The following is a 26,900-nucleotide window of genomic DNA, read 5'->3' on the forward strand; positions in this document are numbered from 1 at the left end:
TTTTCTCATTGAATATTATATTTGCTGTGGGTTTGTCATAAATGGCTTTGATTTTGTTAAGGTGTGTTCTCTCTATAGCCACTTTGGTCAGAATTTTTATCATGAATTATGTTGGATTTTGTCGAATGCTTTTCCTGCATCTGTTGAGATGATCATGTGGTTTTTTACTTTTTTTTTTGTTGTTAATGTGGTGTATGACGTTGATTGATTTGCATGTGTTGAACCATTCTTGTGAACTTGTGATGAATCCCCCTTGGTCATGGATAATGATCTTTTTAATATGTTGCTGGATTCGGTTGGATAACATTTTGTTGAGAATTTCTGCATCTATATTCATCAGAGATATTGGCTGATAGTTTTCTTTGTTGTTGGTATCTTTGTCTGGCTTTAGTATTGAGGTGATGGTGGCTTCATAGAATGTCTTCAGGAGTGTGAGTGTTCCTTCATCTTCAACATCTTGGAAGAGTTTAAGAAGGATGTGTATAAGTTCTTCTTTGTGTGTTTGGTGGAATTCACCTGTGAAACCATCTGGTTGTGGAATTCCGTTTGTAGGGAATGTTTTTATTACATATGCAAATTCATTTCTAGTGATGTGTCTGTTTAAATGATCTATTTCTTCTTGATTCAGTTTTGTAGAGCTGTATGTCTCTAGAAAGTTGTCCATTTCTTCTAGGTTTCAAATTTATTGGCATAAATTTGAAGTATAGTATTGTCTTATGGTTTTTTGTCCTTCCATGAAATCTGTTGAGATTTCTCCTTTTTCATTTCTCATTTTTTTTATTTGGGTTCTTTCTCTCCTCTTATTAGTGAGTCTGGCAAGAGTTCTGTCGATTTTGCTCACCCTTTCAAAGAACCATCTCTTGGTTTTATTGATTTTTTTCTCTTGTGTTTTTGAATCTCTATTTTATGAATTTCCTCTCTGATCATTGTGATTTCCTTCCTTCTCCTGACTTTAAGTTTCGTTTGTTCTTCTTTTTCTAATTCTTTTAGGTGGTAGGTTAAGTTGTTGATTTGAGATTTTTCTTCTTTTCTGAGGAAGGCCTGTATTGCTATGAACTTCCCTCTAAGAACTGATTTTGCAGCATCTCATAGATTTTTGAATGGTTGTGTTTTCATTATCATTTGTCTCGAGGTATTTTTTAAGTTTCCCTTTTGATTTCCTCATTGACCCATTGGTTTTTTAGTAGTATGTTGTTTAGTCTCCATGTAGTAGGTTTTTTCTCATTTCTTTTCCTGTGGTTGATTTCTAGTTTCATGCCGTTGTGGTCAGAGAAGATACTTGAAATAATTGCTATACTCTTAAATTTGTTGGGATTAGTTTTGTACCCCAGTATATGATCAATCCTGAGAATGTTCTATGTACACTTGAAAAGAATGTATATTCTGATTTTGGGGGATGAAATGTCCTGAAAATGTCAATTAAGTCTAACTGTTCTATTGTGTCATTTAGGATCTCTGTTGCCTTATTGATTTTCTGTCTAGAGCATCTGTCCATTGATGTGAGTGGGGTGTTAAAAGTCTCCCACTATTATTGTATTCCCATCAATTTCTTCTTTTATGTCTATTAGTATTTGTTGTGTGTATTTGGGTGCTCCTATATTAGGGTTATGTATATTGAGGAGTGTAATATCCTCTCTTGATTGGATCCTTTTATCATTAAATAGTGTCCTTTGTCTTTCTTTATTGCCTTTGTTTTAAATTCTGTTTTGTCTGATATAAGTATCACAACTCCTGCTTTCCTGTCTTTTCAATTCACGTGAAATATCTTTTCCCATCCCCTCACTTTCAATTTATATATGTCCTTTGCCCTAAGTTTCCTGTAGTTAGCATAGTGTAGGCTCTTGTTTTTTATCCAGTCTGCCATGCTATGTCTTTTGATTGGAGCATTCAGTCCATTGACATTTAAGGTAATTATTGATAAACATGAATTTATTGCCATTTTGAAATTTGTTTTCCAATTAATTCTATGTTTCTCCTTTGTTCTTGTCTTTTTTTTTTTTTTTTGGTTGGATTATGTCCTGTTATTTTATGCTTGTGTCCTCTTCTTTTTAGTTTTTGTGAATGTATTGTTTGGTTTTGATTTTTTATTTCCCTCAAGTATGTTAACTCCTTCCTATATCTGCTTGCTTTAGCCTTATAGTCATATAGGCTCAAACACATTCTTTTAAAAAAAAGTGTCAAGATTTTCCCACTTTCCTTCCTCACATTTTATGATTGTGATATCCTTTTTTACATCTTCATGTTTCTCCTTTTGTTGTTCCTTATGTTTATTGTCTTTTGCAAATAGTTTTTTTATTTTAAATCTGTTTCCTTGCTTATTTAAGTGATTGGTTTCAAATTGTTATTTCCTCCATCCTATATCTTCTTCCTCCTTTCCTATTTAGAGGATACCGCTCAGTATTCCTTTTAGAATGTGTTTAGGATTGCTGTATTCTTCTAGCTTTTGTTTGTTGGAGAAATTCTTTATTTTTCCTTCTATTTTAAATGATACTCTTTCTGGGTAGAGTATTTTCAGCTGCAAATTTTTCCCTTTTAGAACTTTGAATATATCTCTCCTGGCCTGTAGTGTTTCTGTAGATAAATCAATTGATAGTATTATGGCAGTTCCCTTATAATTAAGTCTTTGTTTTTCTCTTGATGCATTTAAAATATTCTGTTTCTCTTTAACTTTTTCCATTTTTATTATAATAAATCTTGGTGTGGGCCTATTTGGATTCAACTTGTTGGGGCCCTCTGTGCTTCCTGTGTCTTAATATCTGTTTCCTTTAGATTTGGAAACATTTTCAGCCATAATTTCTCCAAATATGTTTTCAATCCCCTTTTCTTTTTCTTCTCCTTCCAGAATCCCTATTATGCATAGATTGGCTCACTTTATGTTATCCCATAGATCTCTTATATTGCTTTCATGTTTCTTCATTTGGTTTTATGTCTGCTGTCCTGATTGGGTGATTTCTATTATTCTGTCTTCCAAGTCACTAATTCATTACTCTGCATTATTCATTCTGCTCTTCATTGCCTTTAACTTAGCTTGCATCTTTGCAAATGAATTTTCTAATTTTTCTTGCCTCCTCCTCACGTTTTCTAGTTCATTTCCTGAGTAATCTACATCACTGTTCATACCCGCTCTTAATTCCTTCATATCCATTTTTAATTCCTTCAGAATTTCCACTATCTCCTTTTTGAACTTGGTATATGTTAGATTTCAGAGGTCTGATTCTTTGTTAGCTCTTTCAGGGGAATTCTCCTGTTCTTTTAACTGGGAATGGTTCCTGAGCATCTTCATTTTGCTCATGTTTTTCTTATTCTGTTAGTTTAGGGAAAACAACTCCTGTAGTCTTGGAGGGCTGTTTATGGGAGAGTGCACCTGGGCTTGCTTTTTTTTTTTTTTTTTTTTTTTTTTTTTTTTTTTTTTTGCATGGGGGCTGTTTTTGGTTTGAATTCTTGCTGTCTCTTTCCCCAGTGTGTGCAGGCTGTTATCCCTTTGATAGGCATTGTGTTGGTGTACAGCCTGTGTGTGCTTCCCAGGAGATGGTGGCAATGTGTAGGGCTCATAGCCAATGTCTGGTTGCTGGGCCCTTGACAATGGCAAGTACCCTTGGGTTGGTGGCACAGGCTATGCCTGATTGCAGGGCACTGGGGAGTGATAGTGACCCCTCAGGCAGGTGTAAAATGTGCCCAAAGCCTTCAGCAGTGGCAACATCAGGGCATGTGTGTTACCTGGGAGTGAGAGCAATGTGTGCACTCCATTGCGATAATGCAGTACCCTCTTCTGTGATAATGACTGAAGTGACTAGGGCTGCAGGTGGTGCCTGTTCATGAACACCTAGTAGTGTCAGGCCATGCCCACCTCTGGAATCTGAGATAGGTGGGGAAGTTTGCCCCTGCTTCCCATTGGCTGTGCAAGAGGTGCCTCACTGCCTGAGACCTGGGTTTGCAAAGATAATCCTATGGCAGTCCCACCCCTCCTCCTCCAGCCCTTCCCAACAATGGCACCTTGCTTCTCCTACAGGCCCAGGCTTCCTTCTGTGCTCCCTCAGATGTGGTGCTCTGTTCCCCAGCCCGAGGGTACCACTCCCTAGCTCCTCGAGCCATCTCCACACAGTCAACCCTAGTCCTCTTCCCTGAACTGACCTCTGGAGCCTGAGCCTCAGCACCCAGCCCCCACTTGAGTGTCTCAGGCTGTGGTGTCCAGGGTCGGTTGTGCCAATGGTCTGGGGGGCCTCTCTCTCTGCTTTGCTGTCCTCAGTCCAGCTGTTGCATTTTCCCCAGAGCTTTGAGCTTCCCCCTCCTTCCCCGCTTATCTCCCCATCAGTTAGGTAGCCTCCCAGGGTTCAGATTCCTTTCCTTTCTTAGAGTTCTCTCTCTGGAGTGCTGATCCTGTCTTGATTCCTTTTTTCCCCCTCTACTCTGTCTCTCTCTCTCTTTCTCTCTAGTTTTTCCTTTCTGTTCTACCTAGATATATGGAGGGTTTCTCACCCTTTTTGGAGGCTTAAGGTCTTCTGTCAGCATTCAGTAGGTGTTCTGTGTCAATCATTCTACATGTATATTTTTTAATGTGTTTGTAGGAGAAGATGAGAACCACATCTTACTCCTCTTCCATCTTGATCCTACCTTCCCTACTATAATTAAAATCAGTGATCAGGAATGAATAGGTACAAATTGATTTTTGGAGGACAAAGCCTTATTGCCTACCTTGCTACCAGCAAGTTGCACATAAAGATGAGTTGCTACCTCCATGGCTTGTCTGATACAAGTCGGTGACATCAAGAATGATAACCACTATAAGAAAGTCCAAAATTAATCAGCTTATTTATTAACTCTTCCCTGGCACATGCAAGTGTTGGAGCACACTTCAGACTTCCAAAACAGTTACTGTTATGAATTGAATTTTGTGTCTCCCCCAAAGATATGTCGAAGTCCTACCAATGACTCCCTTCAAATGTGACCTTATTTAGAAATATGGTCTTTACCAAGATCATTAAGTTAACATTAATTTATTAGAGTGAGTTCTAATCCAGTTTGACTGGTGTCCTTATAAAAGGGGGTGGGGGATTTGGACAAAAAGGCAGTCATGCAATGAGAGAAAACACCACATGAAGGTGAGGTGTCTGTAGGACAGGAAACACCAAGGATTGCTGGCAACACTATAGGTTAGAAAAGGCAAGGGAGGACACTACAGCCATTGGAGTCACTCACTCCAGGCACATGGCTGTCTTCTCCCTATGTGTCCTCACATTGTGTCTCCCCTCTTTCCCTATCTGGATTTGGGGCTTCTAGTCTTCACAACTTTGAGACAATGTATTTCTGCTGTTTCAGTTTTTGGTACTTTGTTATAGCAGCCCTAGAAAACTTACCTAGTTGCTTAAGACAGTTGCTGACAGTTTAGTAATTGTTTAGGTGGAGGGATAGGTTCCTGGAGCTCCCTACTCTGCCATATTCTGTGCCATCCTTATTCATTATTTTTTTTATTCATTATTATTTTTAGAAAATTTCTCTCTCTCTCTCTCTCTTTCCCTCTTTCTCTGCTTAACATAATGTAAGCTCTATGAGAGCAGGAAGTTCTGTCTCTTATATTAACTGCTCTGCCCTCTGTATCTGGAGCATTAGTAGACAAGTACTAGAGTGGAAGGCCATTCTTGAATAATTATTGCATGCATTGGGCCATAAATGAACATGGATAAGGCAATGTGGCCCCAGCCTTGTGGAGGGAGGTATGTGTTAAATGCAATGGATGAATGTAAATTCTAGGCATTAGCCACTTTGAGAAAGTCAAGGAAAGTTTCAGAGGAGAGAGGCCCAAGTCTCTTTCAGACCAGGTGGGAGAGTGATGTGAGGACAAAAGCAGAAGTGTAACTGGGGAGAGTCATTGGCATAGGCAAAGGCACAGGAATGTGAGTCAGTGTTTGTATCCAGACCTATGAGGACTGGAGTGACAGAGTGTGAAGGAAAGTAGAGCCTCAGGAAGAAGGGCTTGCTTTGGAGTGAGGGCATGAAGTCAGGGAGCAAGTGACAGAGTCACATTTAAAAACAGAAAGGTCACTGCTGGTTGCATTAAAGATAAATCTGAATATAGCACCTGTTGAGTGTGAGGCAAGTGAAACAACAGCCCATTCACGTAGGTGTTGGAATGGGAGCCAGCACAAGGCTGGGGTGAGGTCTGGGAAGGAATGGGGCAGACTACAAGAGCCACAAGTAGATCTTTAAATTTGGGGTAGAGTTTAGGCATGAGTTTTTATCTGAATTGAAAAATCCAGCAGAGGGTTTGAATTCTTGAAAAATACCATGCTTTTTGCAGCCATCAGCCTATAATAGAATCTGGCACTTGTAACTTTGTGGTTTGGAACATGTGCACAGGAACACCTGTCTTAATTTTTAGCGGCAGCACTAGGGTCAAGGCACCTCTTCCTCCTTTTGCACCTCAGTACCTCTGATGAGGGCCCAGCATCCTGTGCTTAGTTGTTCCAAGTCTATTTCCTTCAGCCAGGTGGCCCCTGAGGTTCTTGAGGGTGGAGGCTGGCCTTGAATGACAGCAAGCTGCCCTTTGTGGGCAGGTGCCTAGAGCCACATCAGGTATGTTTTTGCTCTGCTCATTGATGACTGGGTGCTGTGAGAAGCTCTAATTTGCTTTCTCCTGCAAAGAACCGAGACTTCAAGTTAGAAATTGCATCTGTGACAGCAGTTGGGTTCATCATGAGACAACAGACACAAAGATTGAAGTGTGCCATGGGGATGCCACCTCTGCCAGGAATTTCTGTTTCTGTATCAGATGGACTTCCCAGGATGTTACTTATTTCTATTCTAGAATATATTTGGGGCTATTGAGAATGAAAAGGTGCTTTTAAAAATGCTGCTTAGACCCAGCTAGTAGGAAGGTATCTTTCTCAGAGCCTTCAAGGGAGCTTTAAAGAGCCATTTGCAGGACTAACAGAAGAGTGTGTATGATAGGCACATTGGTCTGTGGGTTGGCTGCAGCCTACTAGTTAGGGCTCTGCTGGACCTGATGGGGCTTCTCCACATGTCCACCCTCTGGGGACACCACAGGACAGCAATACTTCCTGGGACTTGCTCTTCTCATGGCTGAACCTGAATCTCCAGAGAGGCTTGCTGTAACAAGAGGTGCTTCTGTCTAGTCTACTCACCTTCCATTGGTCAAACAAACCACTGGCCAAGCCTAGAGTCAGTGGGGTGGGGATATATATCTGCCTGTTTCACGAGGACCACTGCAGAAGGCACACAGTGAGATCCTATTGCCGGGATAAAGGGTTGGTAAGTGATCCAGTCTCCCCAAATAAGCAATGAGGTATTGCTGTTATGACCTCAGGTGACCTGGCGTCCAGTAGAATGTGGCTCTGTTGGCCCTTAATTCTCTATGAGAAATGAAATCACATATTTTCACTTTTTCTTTGTCTTTTCTAGGGCCACACCCACAGCATATGGAGGTTCCCGGGCTAGGGGTCTAATTGGAGCTGTAGCTGCCAGCCTATGCCAGAGCCACAGCAATGCAGGATCTGAGCTGAGTCTGCAACCTACACCACAGCTCACGGCAACACTAGATCCTTAACCCAATGATTGAGGCCAAGGATCAAACCTGAAACCTCATGGTTCCTAGTTGGATTCATTAACCACTGAGCCACTATGGGAACTCCTATTTCCACATTGTTTTAAGCTTCTGTCTGCAATTTTGGGTAGCCCTTTCCAGATGGGTCACAGTTGAAGCCCACCTCCTCCTGCTCTTCATAGGAGTTCACACATGGCAACTGTCCTGATGCAGCAGGTCCAGGTTCTCACCTGACCTCTCATGGGCTGCTCCCATGCCTAGCAGTGATAACATGGACCATCCACCCAGCAGACTGGAAGCAGGCCTCACTGAAGAGGTCCTTCTGTAGCAACATGGGCCACAAAGGGGCATGTTTTTGGAACACAGATTTCTCACAGAAATGTCACATTATTGTAATGTGAAATTTATCAGAAAGATGCAGTTTGTTGTTATGATTTACTAGAGAACACTACTTCCTAGTCATTGACTCTGATGCTTGTTACATCAGAAAACATCAGCGGATGTGGAAGACTGCACAGAGGGCAGTAGGGAGAAATGGTTTAGCACCAATTTACCCACATGTAGTCTGAAATCAGAGATCTGTGTCTCTTCATGCCTTGATGTCTTCCTCTATCAGTTGAGGAAATAACACACTTGGAAGATGTTTGAAGATTAGGTAAGATGATGTGTGCATGGAGTTAGCATAGGACTGTGTCCACTGCAGGGCTAATAAATGCTGGTTAGATGGTTGTGGTCCCAGGACTGTGTGGGATTCTATGTGACTTCGCCCCATTTGGGATTCACAGCAGTAGCCAGGAAGCAGTTAAAGAGGAGGAGGAACAGTTGGTCCTATGACTGGAAACAAAGACTTACTGGTGGGCTCAAACTCAAGGTTTTGTGGATAACAAAGTTCACTTTTGTTTCCTTTTGGACATCCTATGTTTAAGTTGTTTGACTGTTGGAAAGGTGCTTTGGATTTTGTAAGTTGGTCATAGAATAAGCAGCTCCTGTGAGCTTCCAAGGACATGATGTCAGTGTTCTTTTCCTCCACAGATTCCTGTGCTCCTGAACTTAAGCAGAGATCCTGAGATCAGCCTGCCTGCACCACCGCTCATGTACGCCCTGGCCCTCGGCGCCTGCCTGGGAGGTAAGAGGGTACTGCTGCATCTTCTATACCCTGGCGTTGGCATCTTGAGTGGAGAGGGGTCACCTAAGTTAAGATTATAACATAAACAGGCCGCATGCACAGAGCACTAAAGGGACCCCAAGGAAGATTGAAGGAAAGTCAGGAATGGCTCTCTAGGATGAGAGCTGGGTCTCAAAGGATGAGAAGCCTCCTGGGCTAGTTCTGATTCACCTAGAACATGGAGAATGAATGTCATTGCATTAGTGATGAAAATGTTTTCTATCTTAACTGTTTCAATATCAACATCCTGACAATGATATTGTGGTATGGTTTTGCACTATATTACCATTGAGGGAAACTGAATTAATGGTACATAGGATCTCTTCATATTATTTCTTTACAACACCATGTGAATGTATAATTATCTCAAAGTAAAAGCTAATTAAAGTAATAAAAAAGGAAAAACCAGAGGGGGAAATGTTAATGTTTTAATTGTCTAAATCCATAATTACTTAACTAAATAAATGTAGATAGGTAGACAGGCTGATTGGAAAATAAAGTCAAGGAAATATCCCTGAGTCTGGAGGCAAAAGTCAAAGAAGAAGAAATGCAGGGGAAAATTATAAACAAAAGTTAAATATGGGAAATACAATATTCCACTACTAGAAAAATCTCAGAAAGGACAGAATGAAATGGAAGGGAGGAATTTATCAAAGAAATAATAGAAGTAGATTTTTCAGAGTAGAAGTAGCACTACCTAATGCCAATCTTTGTGAAATCTGAGAACCCCAGGGAGGCTTAGAAACTTGCTCAGTGTCATACAGCTAGAAAATCTCATAACTGGGAATCAAATTCCTGCAGTCTATCTCCACAGTTTTTCCTCCTAAGCTCTCTTTACATTGAAAATAGGTAGTTAGAAATACTAGGTTCAGCAGAAAATTGTTTGAATTTGTCACCTACCAAATTTGCAGTAAATTAAAATATGGTAGGATTTTAAGCAGATGATGAAAGATAAGAAAGAAGACCTGATTGGATTTTGGTCCTGGTGCACATCTTGACACTGCAGGGTGGCATTTACTTAGTCAGGATAGTATAAATGTTGCTGATGGGTTTTCCCAGCTTGAATGAACATATGTCCAACTCTATAGAACACCTTGTGGTTGTCAGTTTCCTTCATAAATGTGCTCTTTTATTTGTAATCTATGTATTAGTTGGATAAAAACAAACTAAAAATAATTTAAATACCACTTGTAGGACATAGAAAACAAAACAAAACAAAAAACAAAGACTGCTTTAGATCCAAGCATGCATGGCATCCTTGCCAAAGTTATATATAGATTGTGGGCAATCCAGGCAGCACATGGCTGGATTAAAACCTGTTGCTTCTTTTTTGGCCATGTTCATATATTGAGTGGCAGGTCGTTCTACTTTTCAAATGGAATACCAGCACATAGAATTAACTTTTAGGTTTTCGTTGAGTGAAAAAATATTACTGATCTGAGAGCATGGTTTATTTAATTCAACTTGAATTGGCTGACACAAGATATTGGATTGAAGACTCTTTATAAACTTTTAAAATGGCCATCAAGAACGAGGCAGAGAATGGTTTTGGGAAATGTTCTTGTTCTGCCTCTAGACACATAAATTAGATCCATAGATTACTTAGATATGCCAAGACAGGCAGCTGCTGTTTGTGTTCACACCCCAACTTCTAACTCACTCCTCTGTAAATGGAAACTGGAAGGGTGGCTTGAGCCAGAGAAGTGACACCCAGGACTTCTTTAACCTACCACATGAAACCCATGCCATGTGAGGTACTATAAGAAACCTACTAGTGTCTATTAAACTACTGAAACAACCACTGAAATCCAAATGGTACCCACACATTCTTTCTTAATATATATTTTTATTAAAGTATAGTTGATTTACAGTGTTGTGCCAATTTCTGCTGTACAGCATAGTGACCCAGTCATATAGATAGATAGATAGATAGATAGATAGATAGATAGATAGATAGATAGATACATACATACATACATACATACATACATACATACATAGGGAGGTACAGAGATAGTCAATCTATCATGGTCTATCTCAGGAGATTGGGTACAGTTCCCTGTGCTATACAGTAAGACCTCATTTGTTATCCATTCTAAATGTAACAGTTTGCATCTACTGACCCCAGACTCCCAGTCCATCCCACTCCCTCCCTATTTCCCCCCTGGCAAACACAATTCTGTTCTCTGTGTCTGTGAGTCTGTTTCTCTTCTAGATACCAAGGGAATGTGCTCATTTAATACAGACATAGCTGAATCCCCACCATCTCTTCCCCACTGATGATGGGTCAGGGGTGGGCAGATGGATTTCATGAGTCCATGATCAACATGCGTGGGCAGGCCAAAACTATTTGGAGTCAGAGAGATATTGTGGGGCATCGTCTTGGTAATAATTTTCCTGATCCTGAGAACAAACTTTAGGAAAGAGAATGATCTTGCTCCTTTTTCTGGATACTATTCACTGTGTTGTACTGATGAGATGCCTAGAGCTGTTTCCAGCCCAAGTGGGGGGCCAGCTCTGAGGGTTGTTGATGGGTGGCAGAGCATGTCAAAGGAGACACTAAGAAGCCCTTTGGCACCTCTGGACTTGCTCCACCTCTGACTCCCTGTTGTGGGAGATAAGCTCTTCCTGTTGCCAACACCATATTGTTTTGCATCTTTCTTCCTTGTAACCAGAAACATCCTGACCACTACAACAGAAATCGTCAGTGGTTAGCTCATGGTTACTCAGACTAGCAGATTTCAGATTTTGTTGGAAGTCTGAATCTAGATCTAGTTTTCTTTTCACTATAACAGCTGACATGATCTTTTGCTAATTTTTGTACAGGACCTGCTGGCTAGCTAGTCCTCTCTTCTCTGTTGCATCCTTATACCCCATGTGCTTTGCTCACTTATCCACTCTTGCCTCAATAAGACATGAGGGAAACCTGTTCGGGAGCCTCTTGGCAAAGCTTTTGTCCCCTGATAAAAATGTATCGGTACCAGTTTTCCTCCATGCTGTCTGCCTTGGATATGTCCTTGAGACGTCTGTGATGAGAGAGAGAGGCCAGAATAATTGTGGAGACATGCCCCTGACATTTTAAGACATCAGGCTGATGCTTACCAGCTTCTTGTTATGGGGAGGAGATTATTTCTGAGTGTGAAAGCCTGTGTTTGTTGGGGTTCTGTTACCTGCAGCCGAAAGCTTTCTTAAAGAAGCAGAGCTTAGTGAGGCTTAATAGATCAATTTTCTGCCTCCCAAGGTCTTCAGAAGGCCCAAAGACCTCATGCAAAGGGATGTCTTGAAGGTGTATCTGAGGGAAGGAGGTCAGGCTATGTACAGAGGGTTTCTGAGAAATAGCAACCCCCACAGTGCCATCCATTCTACATTCCTAAAAAGGTGGATAGAAGTAAAATGTGCAAAGGCTGAGCAAGTGCCAACCTTAAGGAATGGCATCTCAGCTCTTGCTCATGTCTCTGCCTCATCCACTCTCCACAGGGCTCCTTTACCTTTTGTCCCCACACAGTTCTCTGCACCGTGCTCAAGTCCTGGAGACCCAACTGCTACCCCTCCCATCAGATCCTTGAAAATTCTTCCTTTCCTTTCTATGAATCCAGAAGGACTCAGGAACAAATTAACCTGCTGAGCCCATCCACCTTAGGAATGTGAAGCAGGAGATGGAAAGGGCCTTTTATTTTCTGTCAAATGGTCCATTGCCAATGAGGAATTCATACTGTAGCATAATGAGATGCTATAGATCTAGGCACTGCCTGCTTGCCACTTTATCTGGGAGGAAAAGGAGTACTTTTTCTTTTTTCTTTTCTCTTTTTGTCTTTTAGTGCCGCACCCACAGCATATGAAGGTTTCCAGGCTAGGGGTCAAATCGGAGCTGTGGCTGCCAGCCTATGCCAGAGCCACAGTAATGTGGGATCTGAGCTGAGTCTGCGACCTACACCATAGCTCTCAGCAAAGCCAGATCCTTAACCCACTGAGCAAGGCCAGGGATTGAACCCATGTCCTTATGGATGCTAGTCAGGTTTGTTAACCACTGAGCCACAACGGGAAGTCATACTTTTTCTCTTTTTCAGTAATCATTATCATTTTTATTATTTGTTTTTGTTGAAATAAAGTTGATTTAAAATATTGTTATTTTCAGATATACAACAAAGTAATTTAGTTATATATTTTTTCAGATCTTTTCCATTATAGAATCTACATGTAACTGAATGAAATTAGAATGTTCTCTGTCACCATACACAAAAATAAACTCAAAATGGATTAAAGACCTAAATGTAAGGCCACATACTATAAAATGAGGAAAACATAGGTAGAATGCTCTTTGACATAAATCACAGCAACATCTTGTTTGATTCACCTCCTAGAATAATGACAATAAAGACAAAAAATAAACCAATGGGACCTAATTAAACTTAAAAGCATCTACAAAGCAGAGGAAACAGTTTAAAAAATGAAAAGACAATCCACAGAATGGAAGAAAATCTTTGCAAGTGATTCACCTGATAAAGGTTTAATCTCCAAAATACACAAACAACTCATACAACTCAACAACAACAACAACAACAATAAAACAACCCAATTGAAAAATGGGCAGAAGACCTGAATAAACATTTCTCCCAAGAAGACATACATGTGGCCAGCAGGCACATGAAAAAATGCTCAACATCTCTAATTACTAGAGAAATGCAAATCAAATCTACAATGAAGTACCACCTCACACCAGTTAGAGTGGGCATCATTAACAAGTCAACGAACAACAAATGTTGGAGAGGATGTGGAGAAAAAAGAACCCTCCTTCACCATTGGTGGCAATGTAAATCAGTACAATCACTATGGAAAACAATATAGAGATACCTCAGAAAACTAAATATAGAACTACCATATAATCCAGCAATCCCACTATTGAGCATCTATCCAGACAAATCTTTCATTGAAAGATACATACACCCCTATTTTCATTGCAGCACTGTTCACAAAAGCCAAGACATGGAAACAACCTAAATGCCCATTGACAGATGAATGGACTAAGAAGATGTGGTACAAATATACAATGGAATACTACTTGACCATGAAAAAAAAACAAAATAATGCCATTTGCAGCAACATGGATGGAACTAGAGATTCTCATACTGAGTGAAGTAAATCTCAAAGAGAAAGACACACACTATATGATATCACTTATATGTGGAATCTAAAATATGGCACAAATGATCTATCCATAAAACAGAAAAGGTTGTGGACATGTAGGACAGAATCGTGTTTGCCAAGGGGAGGGGGAGGGAGTGGGATGGATTGGGAGTCTAGGGTTAGAAGATGAAAATTCTTGAATTTGGGGTAAATAGGCAAAGAAATCCTGCTGTATATCATAGGGAACTATATAATCACTTGTAATGGAACATGATGGAGGATAATGTGAGAAAAAGAATCTGTCTATCTCTCTATATATGTATGTATGAGTGGGTCATGTTGCTATACAGCAGAAATTGACAGAATATTGTAAATCAAACATAATAAAAAATTTAAAAAATACAATAAAATATGGCACAAGTGATCTGTCTACAAAACAGAAACAGATCATGGGCATGGAGGGCAGAGTTGTGTTTGTTAGGGGGAGGGGTAGGGAGGGGGGAGAGAGGGGGACTGACTGGAAGTTTGGGGCTGGTAGGTATAGACTGTTACATTTAGAATGGATGGGTGATGGGGTCCTGCTCTTCAGTACAGGGAACTGTGTCCGATCTCTCTCTCTCTATATATATAAGGAGTACTATTGCTGGATCATGTGGTAATTCTATTTTTAGTTTTTCAGTGAACCTCCATACTATTTTCCATAGTGGTGGCACCAGATTACATTCTCACCAAGAGTGTAGAAGGGCTCCCTTTTCTCCACACCCTTTCTAGCATTTATTTTTTGTAGACTTCTTGATGGTGGCCATTCAGACCAGTGTAAGGTGATACTTCATTGTGGTTTTGATTTGCATTTCTCTAATAATTAGCAACGCTGAACATCTTTTCATGTGCCTATTGGCCATCTGTCAAGTCGTCTTTGGAGAAATGTCTCTTTAGGTCCTCTGCCCATTTTGGGGGTTGTTTTTCTGATTTCGAATGGTGTGAGCTGTTTGGATATCTTGGATATTAAGCCCTCTTCAATCTCATTGTTTTCAAATACTTTCTCCCATTCTATAGGTTGTCTTTTTGTTTTATTTATGATTTCCTTTGCTATGCAAAAGCTTTTACATTTGACTAGATCCCATTTGTCTATTTTTACTTTTTTTTTTCAGCCTTGGGAGACTGACTTAAGAAAACACTGCAATTTTTTATGTCAGAGGATGTTTTTCCTGTACTCTCTTTTAGGAGTTTATGATGTCATGTCTTATATTAGGTCTGTAAACCATTTTGAGTTTATTTTTGTATATGGCATGAAGGAGTACTCTAATTTCATTGACTTACATGAGGCTGTCCAGCTTTCCCGACACCACTAGCTGAAAAGAATATTGTTTTTCCTTCATATATTTCATATATTCTTACCTCCTTTGTCATAGATTAGTTGACCATAGGTGTGTGGACTTATTTCTGGAATCTCTATTTCATTCCATTGATCTATATGTCTGTTTTTGTGCCCAAACCATGCTCTTTTGATTATTGTAACTTTGACTACTGAAGCCTGAAAGGTTGTGTCTCTAGGTTTGTTCTTTTTTTTTTTCAGGATGGCTTTGGCAATTCTGGGTCTTTTGTGGTTCCATATAATTTTAGGATTCTTTGTTCTAGTTCTGTGAAAAAAATGTCATGGGTAATTTGATAGGAATCACATTAAATCTGTATATTACTTTAGGTAGTACAGCCATTATAACAGTATTAATTATTTCAATCCAAGAGCATGGAATGCCTTTCCATTTCTTTGAATCACCTTCAATTTCCTTTATGAATGTTTCATAGTTTTTAGCATGTAAGTCTTTCACCTCCTTGGCTAGGTTTATTCCTAGGTATTTTATTCTTGATGTGATTTTTTTTTTTTTTTTTTAGGGTTGCACCTATGGCATATGGAAGTTCCACAGAGCTGGAGCCACTGACCTATTCCACAACTACAGCAACACCAGATCTGAGCCATGTCTGCAACCTACACCACAGCTCACAGCAACAGTGGGTCCTTTAACCCACCGAGCAAGGCCAGGGATCAAACCCACACCTTCATGGATACTAATTGGTTTTTTAACTTAACTGAACCACAAAAGGAACTTTCTTGATGTAATTTTAAATGAAATTGTTTTATACTTTCTTATATTTCATTGTTAGTGTAAGGAAATGCAACAGATTTCTTCTGTATATTGTTCTTGTATTCTGATACCTTGTTGAATTCATTTGTTAGTTTTAATATTTTTTTGTGTGGAGCATTCAGGGCTTTCTACATATAGCATCATGTCATCTGAATATAAAGGCAGTTTTACCTCTCCCTTTCCAATTTAGATACCTTTTATTACTTTTTCTTGTCTGATCACTGTGGCTAGGACTTCCAATACTATATTGAATACAAGCGGTAAGAGTAGGCATCCTTGTCTTGTTCCAGGTTTTAGCAGGAAGGCTTTCAGCTTTTCACCATTGAGTATTATTATGTTGGCTGTGGGTCTGTCATAAGTGGATTTTATTATGTTGAGTTATGTTCCCTCTATGCTTACTTTGGTAAGTTTTTTTCATGGATGGATGTTGAATTTTATTAAATGCCTTTCCTGCATCTATTGAGATGATAATGTGGTTTTGTCTTTCGTTGATGTGGTTTATCACATTGATTAATTTACATGGTTTTTTTGGGGCCACATCTATGGCATATGGAAGTTTCTAGGCTAGGGGTTGAATCAGAGGTGCACCTGCCAGCCTATACCACAGCTACAGCAACACCAGATCCCAGCCACATCTGCAACCTGCACCACAGCTCACAGCAATGCCAGATCCTTAACCCACTGAGGGATTGAGCCTGCATCCTCAGGAATACTAGTTGGATTCTTAACCTGCTGAGCCACAATGGGAACTCCTTGATTTACATATGTTGAACCATCCTTATGACCCTGTAATGAATCCAGCTTGAGCAGGTGTATAATCCTTTTTATGAGTTGTTGGATTCAGTTTGCTACTTTTTGTTGAGGATTTTTGCATCTATATTTATCAAAGGTATTGGCCTGTAATTTTGGTTTTTTATAGTGTCTTTGTCTGATTTGGGTATCAGGATGATGGTGACTTCACAGAATGGCTTTGGGAGTGTTCTTTTCTCTTCAGTCATTTGGAAAATTTTGAGAAGGATAGGTATAGTTTCTTCTTTGTATGTTTGGTAGAATTCCCCAGCAAATTCCTCCAATCCTGGACTTTTTGTTTTCAGGGAGTTTTTTTGTTTGTTTGTTTGTTTTAAAGATTCTATTTCACCTCTAAGTGATTGGTCTGTTCAAATTATTTCTTCTTGGCTCAGTTTTAGGAGACTGTATGTTTCTCGAAATTTCCTCTAGGCTGTCCAGTTTGTTGGCATATGGTTCATAGTATTTTGTCCTTTTTTTGTATTTCTGTGATGTCAGTGTTATTTTTCATCTTTTATTTATTATTTTGTTTATTTTTGTCCTCTCTTTTTTATTTTTGGGGAGCCTGGCTGCAGGTTTGTTGATTTTGTTTCTCTTAACAACAACAAAAAGCTCTCATTTTTTGTTGATCATTTCCATTTTTTAAAATCTCAATTTCCTCTCTAATCTTTATTATCTCCTTCCTTCTTCACATTTTGGGTTGTGTCTGTCCTTCTTTTTCTAATTCTTTTAGGTGGTGGGTTAGGTTGTCTGAAATTTTTCTTGTTTCTTATGAAGGCTTCTATTGCTGTGAACTTTCCTCTTAGAACAGTTTTTACTGCATCCCATAGATTATGTAAGATTGTGTTTTCATTGTCATTTGTCTTAAGAAATTTTCTGATTTCCTTTTTGATTTCATTGTTGACCCATTGGTTTTTTTAGTAGCATGTTTTATGGTCTCCATATGATTTTTCCCCATTTTACTCTCTATGGTTGATTTTCATGCTGTTGTGGTCAGAAAAGATGCTTGGAATAATTTCTTTGTTTTTAAATTTGTTGAGGACTGTTTTGTGTTTTATTCCAGAGGATGTTCCATGTGGGCTTGAATGGAATTTATGTGTTTTTTTTTGATGTTGTGTCCTATAGACATCAATTAAATCCAACTTTCTGGATGTTTCATTTAGGAGCTCTGTTGCCTAAAGATGTCCATTGATGTCATTAGTGTATTAAAGTCTCATACTATTGTTGTATTCCTATCCATTTCTCCATTTATGTCTGTTAGTATTTGTTTTCAATATTTAGGTGCTCTTATATTGGCTTTATATATGTTAACTCTTCTTGTATTGATGCCTTTATTGTTACATAGTGTCCTTCTTTGCCTTTCTTTATGGACTTTGTTTTAAAGCCTATTTTGTCTGATATGAGTATTGCTATCCCTGCTTTCTTGTCCTTTCCACTTGCATGAAGTATCTTTTGCACCCCCTCACTTTCAGTCTATGTGTGTCTTTCACCCTAAAGTGAGTCTCTTTAGTATATTGTAGGTTTTGGGTTTTTAATCTAATCTGCCATTCTGTGTCTTTTGATTGGAGCATTTAGTCCACTGACATTTGAAGTAATTACTTAAACCTTGTTTTCCGGTTGATTTTGGGTTTTTTTTTTTTTTGTTTGTTTCTTTCTTCTTTTTTGTTTTTACTTTTATAGTTTGATAGTTTTCTTTCTTTTGTATTATGCTTGAGTTCCTTTTTGGTTTTTTGTGAATCTACTGTATTTTTTGATTTGTGGTTTCCATGGCTTTCAAGTATAGTAACCCATAACTACATCTCATGTGGCCATGATCAAGGTGTGTGCAGGCTGTTCTCCCTTCTGGTGGCTCTGAGGATAGATCCTCTTCCAGACTTACTCAGGTTGTTGGGAGAATCCAGTTCCTTGCAGCTGTAAGACTGAGTATCCAGTCTCTAGCTGGCTGTCAGCTGAGGCTGCCCTTAGCTTGCTAGTTTTGGCTTTTGGGCCTAAATCTTAAAACCAGCAATGGTGTGTGGAATCTGGCTTGTGGTGGGAATCCCTCCAACCCCCTTGTATCCCTCCAAACCACTATCATGGGGTCTCTCCAATTCACCTCTGGGATATATCTCTCCTACCTTTCCATCCATGTGGTCCCCTGGAGACTCCAGGATCTCTACAGAACTCACTCTGAGGTTTCTTTTCTGCTTCCAGCTGGAGAAAGTTCCCTACTTTGAAAGCCTCCTGTGAGTTAGTGGGGCCCTCTCAGATGGTTTAGGATAATCCTGCATCTCAAGGTCTATAATCTGCATGACTTCTGCCTTTTTTCCATACCTAGTAACATCATGACATAAGCCCAAGCTCTGAGGAAAAGTATGGGCTCCTTCATGTGGTTAGGGGGTGAACATCATTCTACCACCTGGAACAATCCAGCATCACCTACACTTGGACTGTCTTCCAGCCAGGCTCTGTGCCTCCTTTGTCTCTACCCTAAAGTCTTTCCTGCACAGAGCAGCGTAGGTGTTGGCCCATCACACACACTCCCACTGTGAGGCAGCTTGTCTTACCTTGGGGATGAGATTGCCCTCCCCACCTCCATTGTGTCTAAGTGGACCATACAGTTTGACCTACACTGAGGAACAGAGGAACTGTCACAAAATGGAACATCAGAATTGGGGCAGACAGTGACCATAGTAGATTGGGGCCAACCTCAGGAGAGGCAGGCCCTACACAAGGCTTGAGCTTGCTGGGCTTCAGAACTCAGGGGAGACCCTAGGGCTCTTAAGATCCAAAGTCTTACATTGTTGACATGTCAAATATATTTCATCCTTAGAACAAGCATGTAAACAGGTGTGGCTATTTTAGAGGTTTTCACTGAAAACCCATTAATCTAATTCTTCCATGGATTAAAGGTGGGGAGAATGCAATGAGGCTCTTTGTGAGCCTTTGCACCTCAGAAAGCTCATATGTGACATTGCTCTGAGCTCATTTTTTCTCCACTTCTCTCTGTCCTCAGTGTTCTAGTGTGGGGTTCTGGAACAGTGCAGCATTGAGGGGCACAGCTTCCTTGGTCCTCCTCCTGCTCTGCTGTCCACTCTCAGAAAGGCCACCCCCTCAGGCCAGTGTGCTGTCGGCAGCTGCAGATTTGTGTCTCATGGTTCACAGTCCTCGGTGATTCATGTGCAGATGTCAGAACTGATCTAACTTGGCCAAGCCTGGGTAGTATGCCCACCCCCAAACACTGACCTCTGCTCTTAGGGGATAAAATATGTCTATGGGCCTCACCAAGTAAATTTACCCTGCCCTGAGCCCATCCCTGTGTTGGGGGCCTGGGTAACATCCCTCACCCTGAGGCCATACTTCTGCCCATGTGTCCGTGTCAGTGTCCCTGAAGATCATGCTTGCCATGAAAAGCCCCCCCCCCCCAAGGCATTTTATTATCCTGGTTCTTCACATCCATCTGAAGCCCCACAAAAGGTTTCCTGGTAGGTGTCTAGACCTGGAGTCCTAAGAATGAAGATTCTCATCTGAGATTCCACTGCTCTGAGGATAAACATTCCTTCCTGTGGGTGTTGCCCTACTTGGGTTTTCCTCTGAAAGATATACGTCACCATGTCCCACAGTGATTTGCCAATTCTCCTTCGCAGTTCCTCTTTCCTAGCACATCCAACATTAGTAGCCCTATTTATAATTGAATTCCTATAATTACAAGCAGTAAATTTATTTTCTGTTTGCCAGTGGAGTTTTTTTTTTCTTACAGATATTTGCAAGGCAGTCACTTTCATCAGACCTGTAAAGTCACCATCAAATCAAATGCCTGTGATATGGATGATCCAAATGTAGAACAAAAGAGAGCAGAAGTCTACCACTGCAAACTGAGATTTCGTTTTACCTTTTAAATTTTGATTGCAGGTAACGGGACACTGATTGGAGCATCAGCCAATGTTGTTTGTGCAGGAATTGCAGAGCAGCATGGATATGGATTCTCTTTCATGGAATTTTTCAGGTACTTTAAAAACTTATTTAAAATTTCTGTTTATATGGAGTTCCCTTTGTGGCACAACAGAGACGAATCTGACTGGTAGCCATGAGGTTGTGGGTTTGATCCCTGGCCTCATTCAGTGGGTTAAGGATCCAGCATTGCCCTGAGCTGTGGTGTAGGTCACAGATGCGGCTCAGATCTGGTGTTGCTGTGGCTGTGGCATAGGCCAACAGCTGTAGCTCTGATTTGACCCATAGCCTGGGACCCTCCATATGCCATGGGTGCGGCCCTAAAAAGACAAAAAAAAAATTCTCTTTATGTAGTTCCTAAGCTTACTCAATGAAAAAAGTCAGCCACACATACTATTAAGCACTAAGGTAAGAAAGTTTTAGTAATTATAGAGATGTTGGTATTTTATGTTGTTCTCTTAAAAATTCCAATGGGACTTGTGTCTTGGCTGTCCATGATGCAGGTACATAGTAAAAGTCTGGTATCCCTCTACTGGATTGCCAAGCAGAAAAGCTCATGATTGGAAGGACCCAGGAATGTTGCAAATTAGGGGCAACCTGGGAACAGGCACCTCTCAGGAGAGGAGGCCTTGGGTGGGGTTGTGCAGCTGTTGCCAGCTCCTACAAAGGAGGACCTGCTCTGGGATCCTGGCCCCTGCATGCTTGTTTTCATTTGGCACCATTGCACTTTAGATGCAGGGACTGGGACAGCATAGACACTGGTGGTGCTTGTAAAATGGTGCTGCCAATATGAAAGAAATTCACTTGGCATTAAATAAGGTTTCTGTTGAAGTTCTTGGGCTGGCAACTCAAATCTGGTACATGCATAGAGATGGCTATGAGAACCAGCCCCACTAAAGATTTATAACAGCAGCTCACCTACAGCCATGAGGCAGTGCTCCCTGCCCTGGGACCTCTGCTTCTGCAAGGTACTGCTCGACTGGGCTGAACTTAGGGGGAGAACCATGGCCATCATGCTCAAGTAAGGACCAACACTGGGCCCTATGTATAATAGAACACTGACTTTTGACAGACTTTAGCATATAGACCATGTTTATTCATGAACAACTTGTAATACTTGGCAGTTTTGCTAAGACATTAATTTGAATGACACTCTTGGGAGACTTGGGTGTGGGAGGGAGATACTAAGCTGGAGAGTGGGCCATGGGGACCCTTCACATGCCTCCCTCAGCAGGACTTTGGGCACATTGTTGACCTTGCTGCTGAGGGACAGTATCTGAAACTTAGCTGTTGACTGACTTCTTCCCATCTAGACTCTTAAATGCCTGTGATAAATATATTTTAAAAATCACAATGAGATCTTGCTGTGTAGCACTGGGAACTATATCTAGTCACTTGCGATGGAGCATGATATTGTGAGAAAAAGAATGTATACATGTATGTGTAACTGGGTGATCATGCTGTACAGTAGAAAAAAAACAATGTATTGGCGAAATTTTTTTTAAAAATTTAAAAATTTTTAAAAATCCTGTCACTTGAACAAGATTCTCTCAATGAGAATAGCATTCATTACAGCAAATGTAGTGGAGGCCTTAGCAAAATGAGGCACCTCACACTATCATCATCCAGCCTGTGCTCCAAAGTCAGTGAAGGCCCAGCCCCGGAGCATAGCCAAGAAAAGGAATTTAGAGGAGTTACCATTGTAGCTCACCAGGTTGGGGACCCGACATCATCTCTGTGAGGATGTAGGTTTGATCCCTGACCTTGTTCAGTGGATTGAGGATCCAGCATTGCCACAAGGTACAGTGTAGATCACAGATGTGGCTCAGATCTGGTGTTGCTGTGCTGGATAATAGGCCCCAGCTGCAGCTCTGATTCAGCCCCTGACCTGGGAATTTCCATGTGCCACAGGTGCAGCCCTGAAAGAAAGAAAGGAAGAAAGAAAGAAAGAAAGAAAGAAAGAAAGAAAGAAAGAAAGAAAGAAAGAAAGAAAGAAAGAAAGAAAGAAGGAAGGAAGGAAGGAAGGAAGGAAGGAAGGAAGGAAGGAAGGAAGGAAGGAAGGAAGGAAGGAAGGAAGGAAGGAAGGAAGGAAAGGAGGGAGGGAGGGAGCGAAGGAAGGAGAGGAGGGAAGAAGGAAGGAAGGAGATTCAGAGACCAGTGCTCTGAGTGGGCAATAATGGAAAATACAGACTTGGGCTCAGCAATTCTAAGACCCCCTTGTTTGCACCGGGTTTTCAATTCCTGCAGGGTTTAGGCAGTCAGGCATGCAATACAGTTCCCCCCATTTGCTGGCAATCATAGCTGGACTCCAAATAGTAGGGATTCTTATGGCGATAGCAACACTGGTTAGTCTCACAGACAGAGGAAACCCAGTATAATATCATGAAAGATTAGAGGGGTTTAAGGCAACAGTACACACTTGTCTGCTGTTTTCTCAGTGTAACTTTGGAATAATAACAAGGACATATACCTGACTGAAGGAGTCCACTTAGAACTTGCGAAAACTCAGGGTTCAGATCCAATGGATGATGCATATGCACACTGAATTTTTCAACTAGGCCGTATTCTATGCAATATATTGGACTTACATCAGAGTTACAGTGCAATGGCTAGGTTAATGTTCAGTAATGTGGAGGCCTCAGAAAGCTTGGGGCAAGACTGCCCCATGTCTCCTCCAAGAGCTTATTGGCAAGTGGCCTATGAATTGCATCCATCTTCTTGGATGGAGAAGAAAATGTCTCTGTAGTGGTCAGGAGTCATGTCTCTTTTGTCTGCTTGCTCATAAATCAGAGCAGTTTTCTCTTTAGCCACTGTTTTTATAGAGCCCTTATTTGCCTAAAATTCTTAATTTGCCATTACAGATTATAAAATTGACTTTTATCTGCCTCATTTAAAAATTTATTTCCATAAAAGTTGGCTTCCTATGATACATAGTGCAAAATGTTGAATTACTACTTTATTTTTCAAAATTATATATTTCTGACCGTATGAATACGTATTCAAAGGAAATCTGTAAAAGATTTTAAAAGTAACTCATAATCTTGCTACCCAGAAATCAAAATTTTGTGTTTGTTAATATTTTTTCCTCCGTCTCATGATATATATATATATATATATATACTTAAAAGAAGGTTTAAATCATATTGTCTTACCTTTATTTTTCATAGTATTTGTGAGCATTTTACCAGTTCAAAAATTATTCTTCCAAAATAAAATATGTTTATATCTACAATATATGGACCTATCACTATTTTACCTTTGTTAGACATTCAGGTTGCTTCCTATTCTTTATCAATCCTGTGTTGACTGTCTTTACATTATAAAACTTTGTTTCATTCTTGGTAACTGAAGATAAACATCCCTACATACAATTCCTGGTTAAATGAATAATGTTGTAAGAATCTAGATACATAATTGGCAGGCTGGCATCAGAAGTGTTGCTCTGCCACTCTCTCCACGGAACCTCACCCTCACTGCTGATAATTTAAATACAGTTCATCTGGTGGGCTAACAGTAGACTCACATTTTGTTTTAATTAATTCCACTGAGGTTAACTATATTTATTTATTTATTTATTTATTTATTTATTTATTTATTTATTTCTGCATGAAGGCATGCATGCATGCTGGTTTTAGGGCCACACCTGCAGGATATGGAAGTTCCCAGGCTAAGAGTTGATCAGAGTTGCAGCTGCTGGCCAACACCACAACCTCAGCAATGTGGGATCTGAGCCATGCCTGCGACGTACACCATAGCTCACGACAATGCCAGATCCTTAACCCTCTGAGCGAGGCCAGGGATCAAACCCGCATCCTCATGGGTGCTAGTCAGGTTCATTACTGCTGAGCCACAGCAGGATCTCCTAACCTCTTTTATGTAAGTGATGGAGATCTGCATTTCTTAGTTTGTAAACTTTCTACTCATATCTTTTGTGTCTTCCTATTGAGAGATTTGAATTTTTTTCTATTTTTTTGAAGCTCTCTTTACATTTAATGGAATTTGTTTCTGATATATATGTTGGAACTATTCTTTTAGTTAATTTTTGTGTCTCAAATTTTACATGGGGCTTCTAGATAGTCTGTAGTCAAAATTATGAATATTACTTAATATGATTTTACCTTTATCTCTCAAACAGGGAAATTTCACCTCCATATTCTTCTAGAATTTTTCTGGTTTCATTAAAAATTGTTTTAATTAAAAAATAAAATTAACTGTTAAATCTAAAAAACATTGTTTTAATTAAACTTTTTCCTTCAAGATACTTATAGATTCACAAGCAGCTGTAAGAGGCAACAACATGAAGATCTCAGGCACCCTTTACCCAGCTATCTTCATTGGTCAAATCTTGAAAAAACTGTAGTACAATATCACCACTAGGATGTTGGCATTGATACAGAGAATCCATCAAGATGCAGAGAATCCATCACCTCTGGAATCCCTCTTCTTGCCATTTTATAGCCACTGCATTTCCCTACCACCTCCACTCCTGTTAACCATTACAACCACTCATCTATTTTCCATATCTAAAATTTTGTCATTACAAAAATGGTATGAACATGGAATCATACAACATGTGTTCCTTTTGGTTTGGCATCTCAGTCATCATAATTGCCTAGCATTTCAACTACGCTGTTTCACATACCAATATTTTGTTCCTTTAAATTGCATTACATGGTATATATAACAGTTTGTACCATGCACCACACATGGATGCATCACAGTTCATGTAATAATTCACCCACTAGGAGTTCATGTTGTGCCTCAGTGGTTAACGAATCCGACTAGAAACCATGAGGTTGTGGGTTCAATCCCTGGTCTCACTCAGTGGGTTAAGGATCCAGCGTTGCCATGAGCTATGGTGTAGGTTGCAGATGCGGCTTGGAACTGGCATTGCTGTGGCTGTGGTGTAGGCCTCTGGCTACAGCTCTGATTAGACCTCTAGCCTGGGAACCTCCATGTGCTGTGGGTGTGGCCCTAGAAAAGACCAAAAAAAAAAAAAATTAACGCAGTAAAGACCATCTGGATTTTTTTCAGTTTGGGGGCTCTTATGAATAAAGCTGCCATGACATTTACATACAGATTTTGAACATAGGTTTTCATTTTTCTGGATAAATTCCATAAGCAATGTGTAAGAGATTCTATTTCTCTGAATTCTCTCCAGCATTCAGGGTTTTCAAGATTTTTAATTTTAGACATTCTTATAGACATGTGGTGATATGTAATTGTGGTTTTAATTTAGATTTACCTAACAGTTAATTGTGTTGAACATTTTTTAATATTCTCATTTACTACCTTCATATCGTTTTCAGTGACATTACTCTCCATATCTTTTAGGCGCCTCTTCTTAATGGTATATTGTTGTGAATCAAAATAAAAAATATTTTTTCTCTTAGTAGGTGAGGTTAGCTCATTCGCATTTATTTGCATGACCCACATTTGCCATGCGATTTAATTACATTGCTATATAATATGTTTTAGTTTCTATCTTTCTCATTTATGCATTTTTGCTCTTTTATCTTCTAAAATTCCTCTTTGTAATTAAAAGGTTATATTTTCTTCTAGTGACTCCCTTTTTTTTCCTCATACCTTATCAAATGCTTTAGTTAACTTGTTTTCTTATTTAATCTTAAAATCTGGTTTGTCTATCTTTAAGGGTATCCTTTGATTCCTATTTATTGGCCATATAACAGTTAATATCCTTATTTTCCTTTCTTCTTATTTCTTTACCTATTTGCAGACTGAGTTATCTGTACATTCAAAGCCTATAGCATTTACATATTATTCTTCCATTATCCTCCTCATGCTTGTTTGTCTCAGATCTACAATTAAATATGTCAACTATTGGAGTTCCCATTGTGGCTCAGTGGTAATGAGCCAGACTGGTATACACGAGCACACAAGTTCAGTCCCTGGCCTTGCTCAGTGGGTTAAGGATCCAGCATTGCCATGAGCTGTGGTGTAGGTCTCAGATGTGGCTCAGATTGGACCACTAGCCTGGAAACTTCCGTATGCAGGTGTGGCCCTAACCCCCCCCACACACACACATCCACGTACACACATGGTGTCAAATATTCACCATCTGTCTTTTTGCGGGTGTCCCTAGTCACTTGATGGGTGAAGTTAATCTTTTAAAAGTGCTCAAGGACAGCTCCTGAGTAGAGTAGTACTTGAATTTTTGCGAGAACTATTTTTT

General features: G+C 40.0%; 1 protein-coding gene across 1 annotated transcript in view; it reads left to right on the plus strand.

The window, feature by feature from the left end:
- The window catches only part of OCA2 (OCA2 melanosomal transmembrane protein), a gene marked incomplete at its 5' end in the record, with an annotated part of 212,604 nt that overhangs the window by 180,239 nt on the left and 5,465 nt on the right, over positions 1-26,900 (plus strand). Inside the window, 2 exon segments of the mRNA NM_214094.2 lie at positions 8,591-8,684; positions 20,669-20,762. Coding sequence (NP_999259.2) covers positions 8,591-8,684; positions 20,669-20,762 — 188 coding nt within the window.

Source organism: Sus scrofa, chromosome 15, assembly GCF_054392235.1.
Source record: "Sus scrofa isolate SSC_HxYL_T2T_F1_AM1 chromosome 15, Sscrofa_HxYL_maternal_Yorkshire_Landrace_v2.0, whole genome shotgun sequence".
NCBI classification, from domain to species: domain Eukaryota; kingdom Metazoa; phylum Chordata; class Mammalia; order Artiodactyla; family Suidae; genus Sus; species Sus scrofa.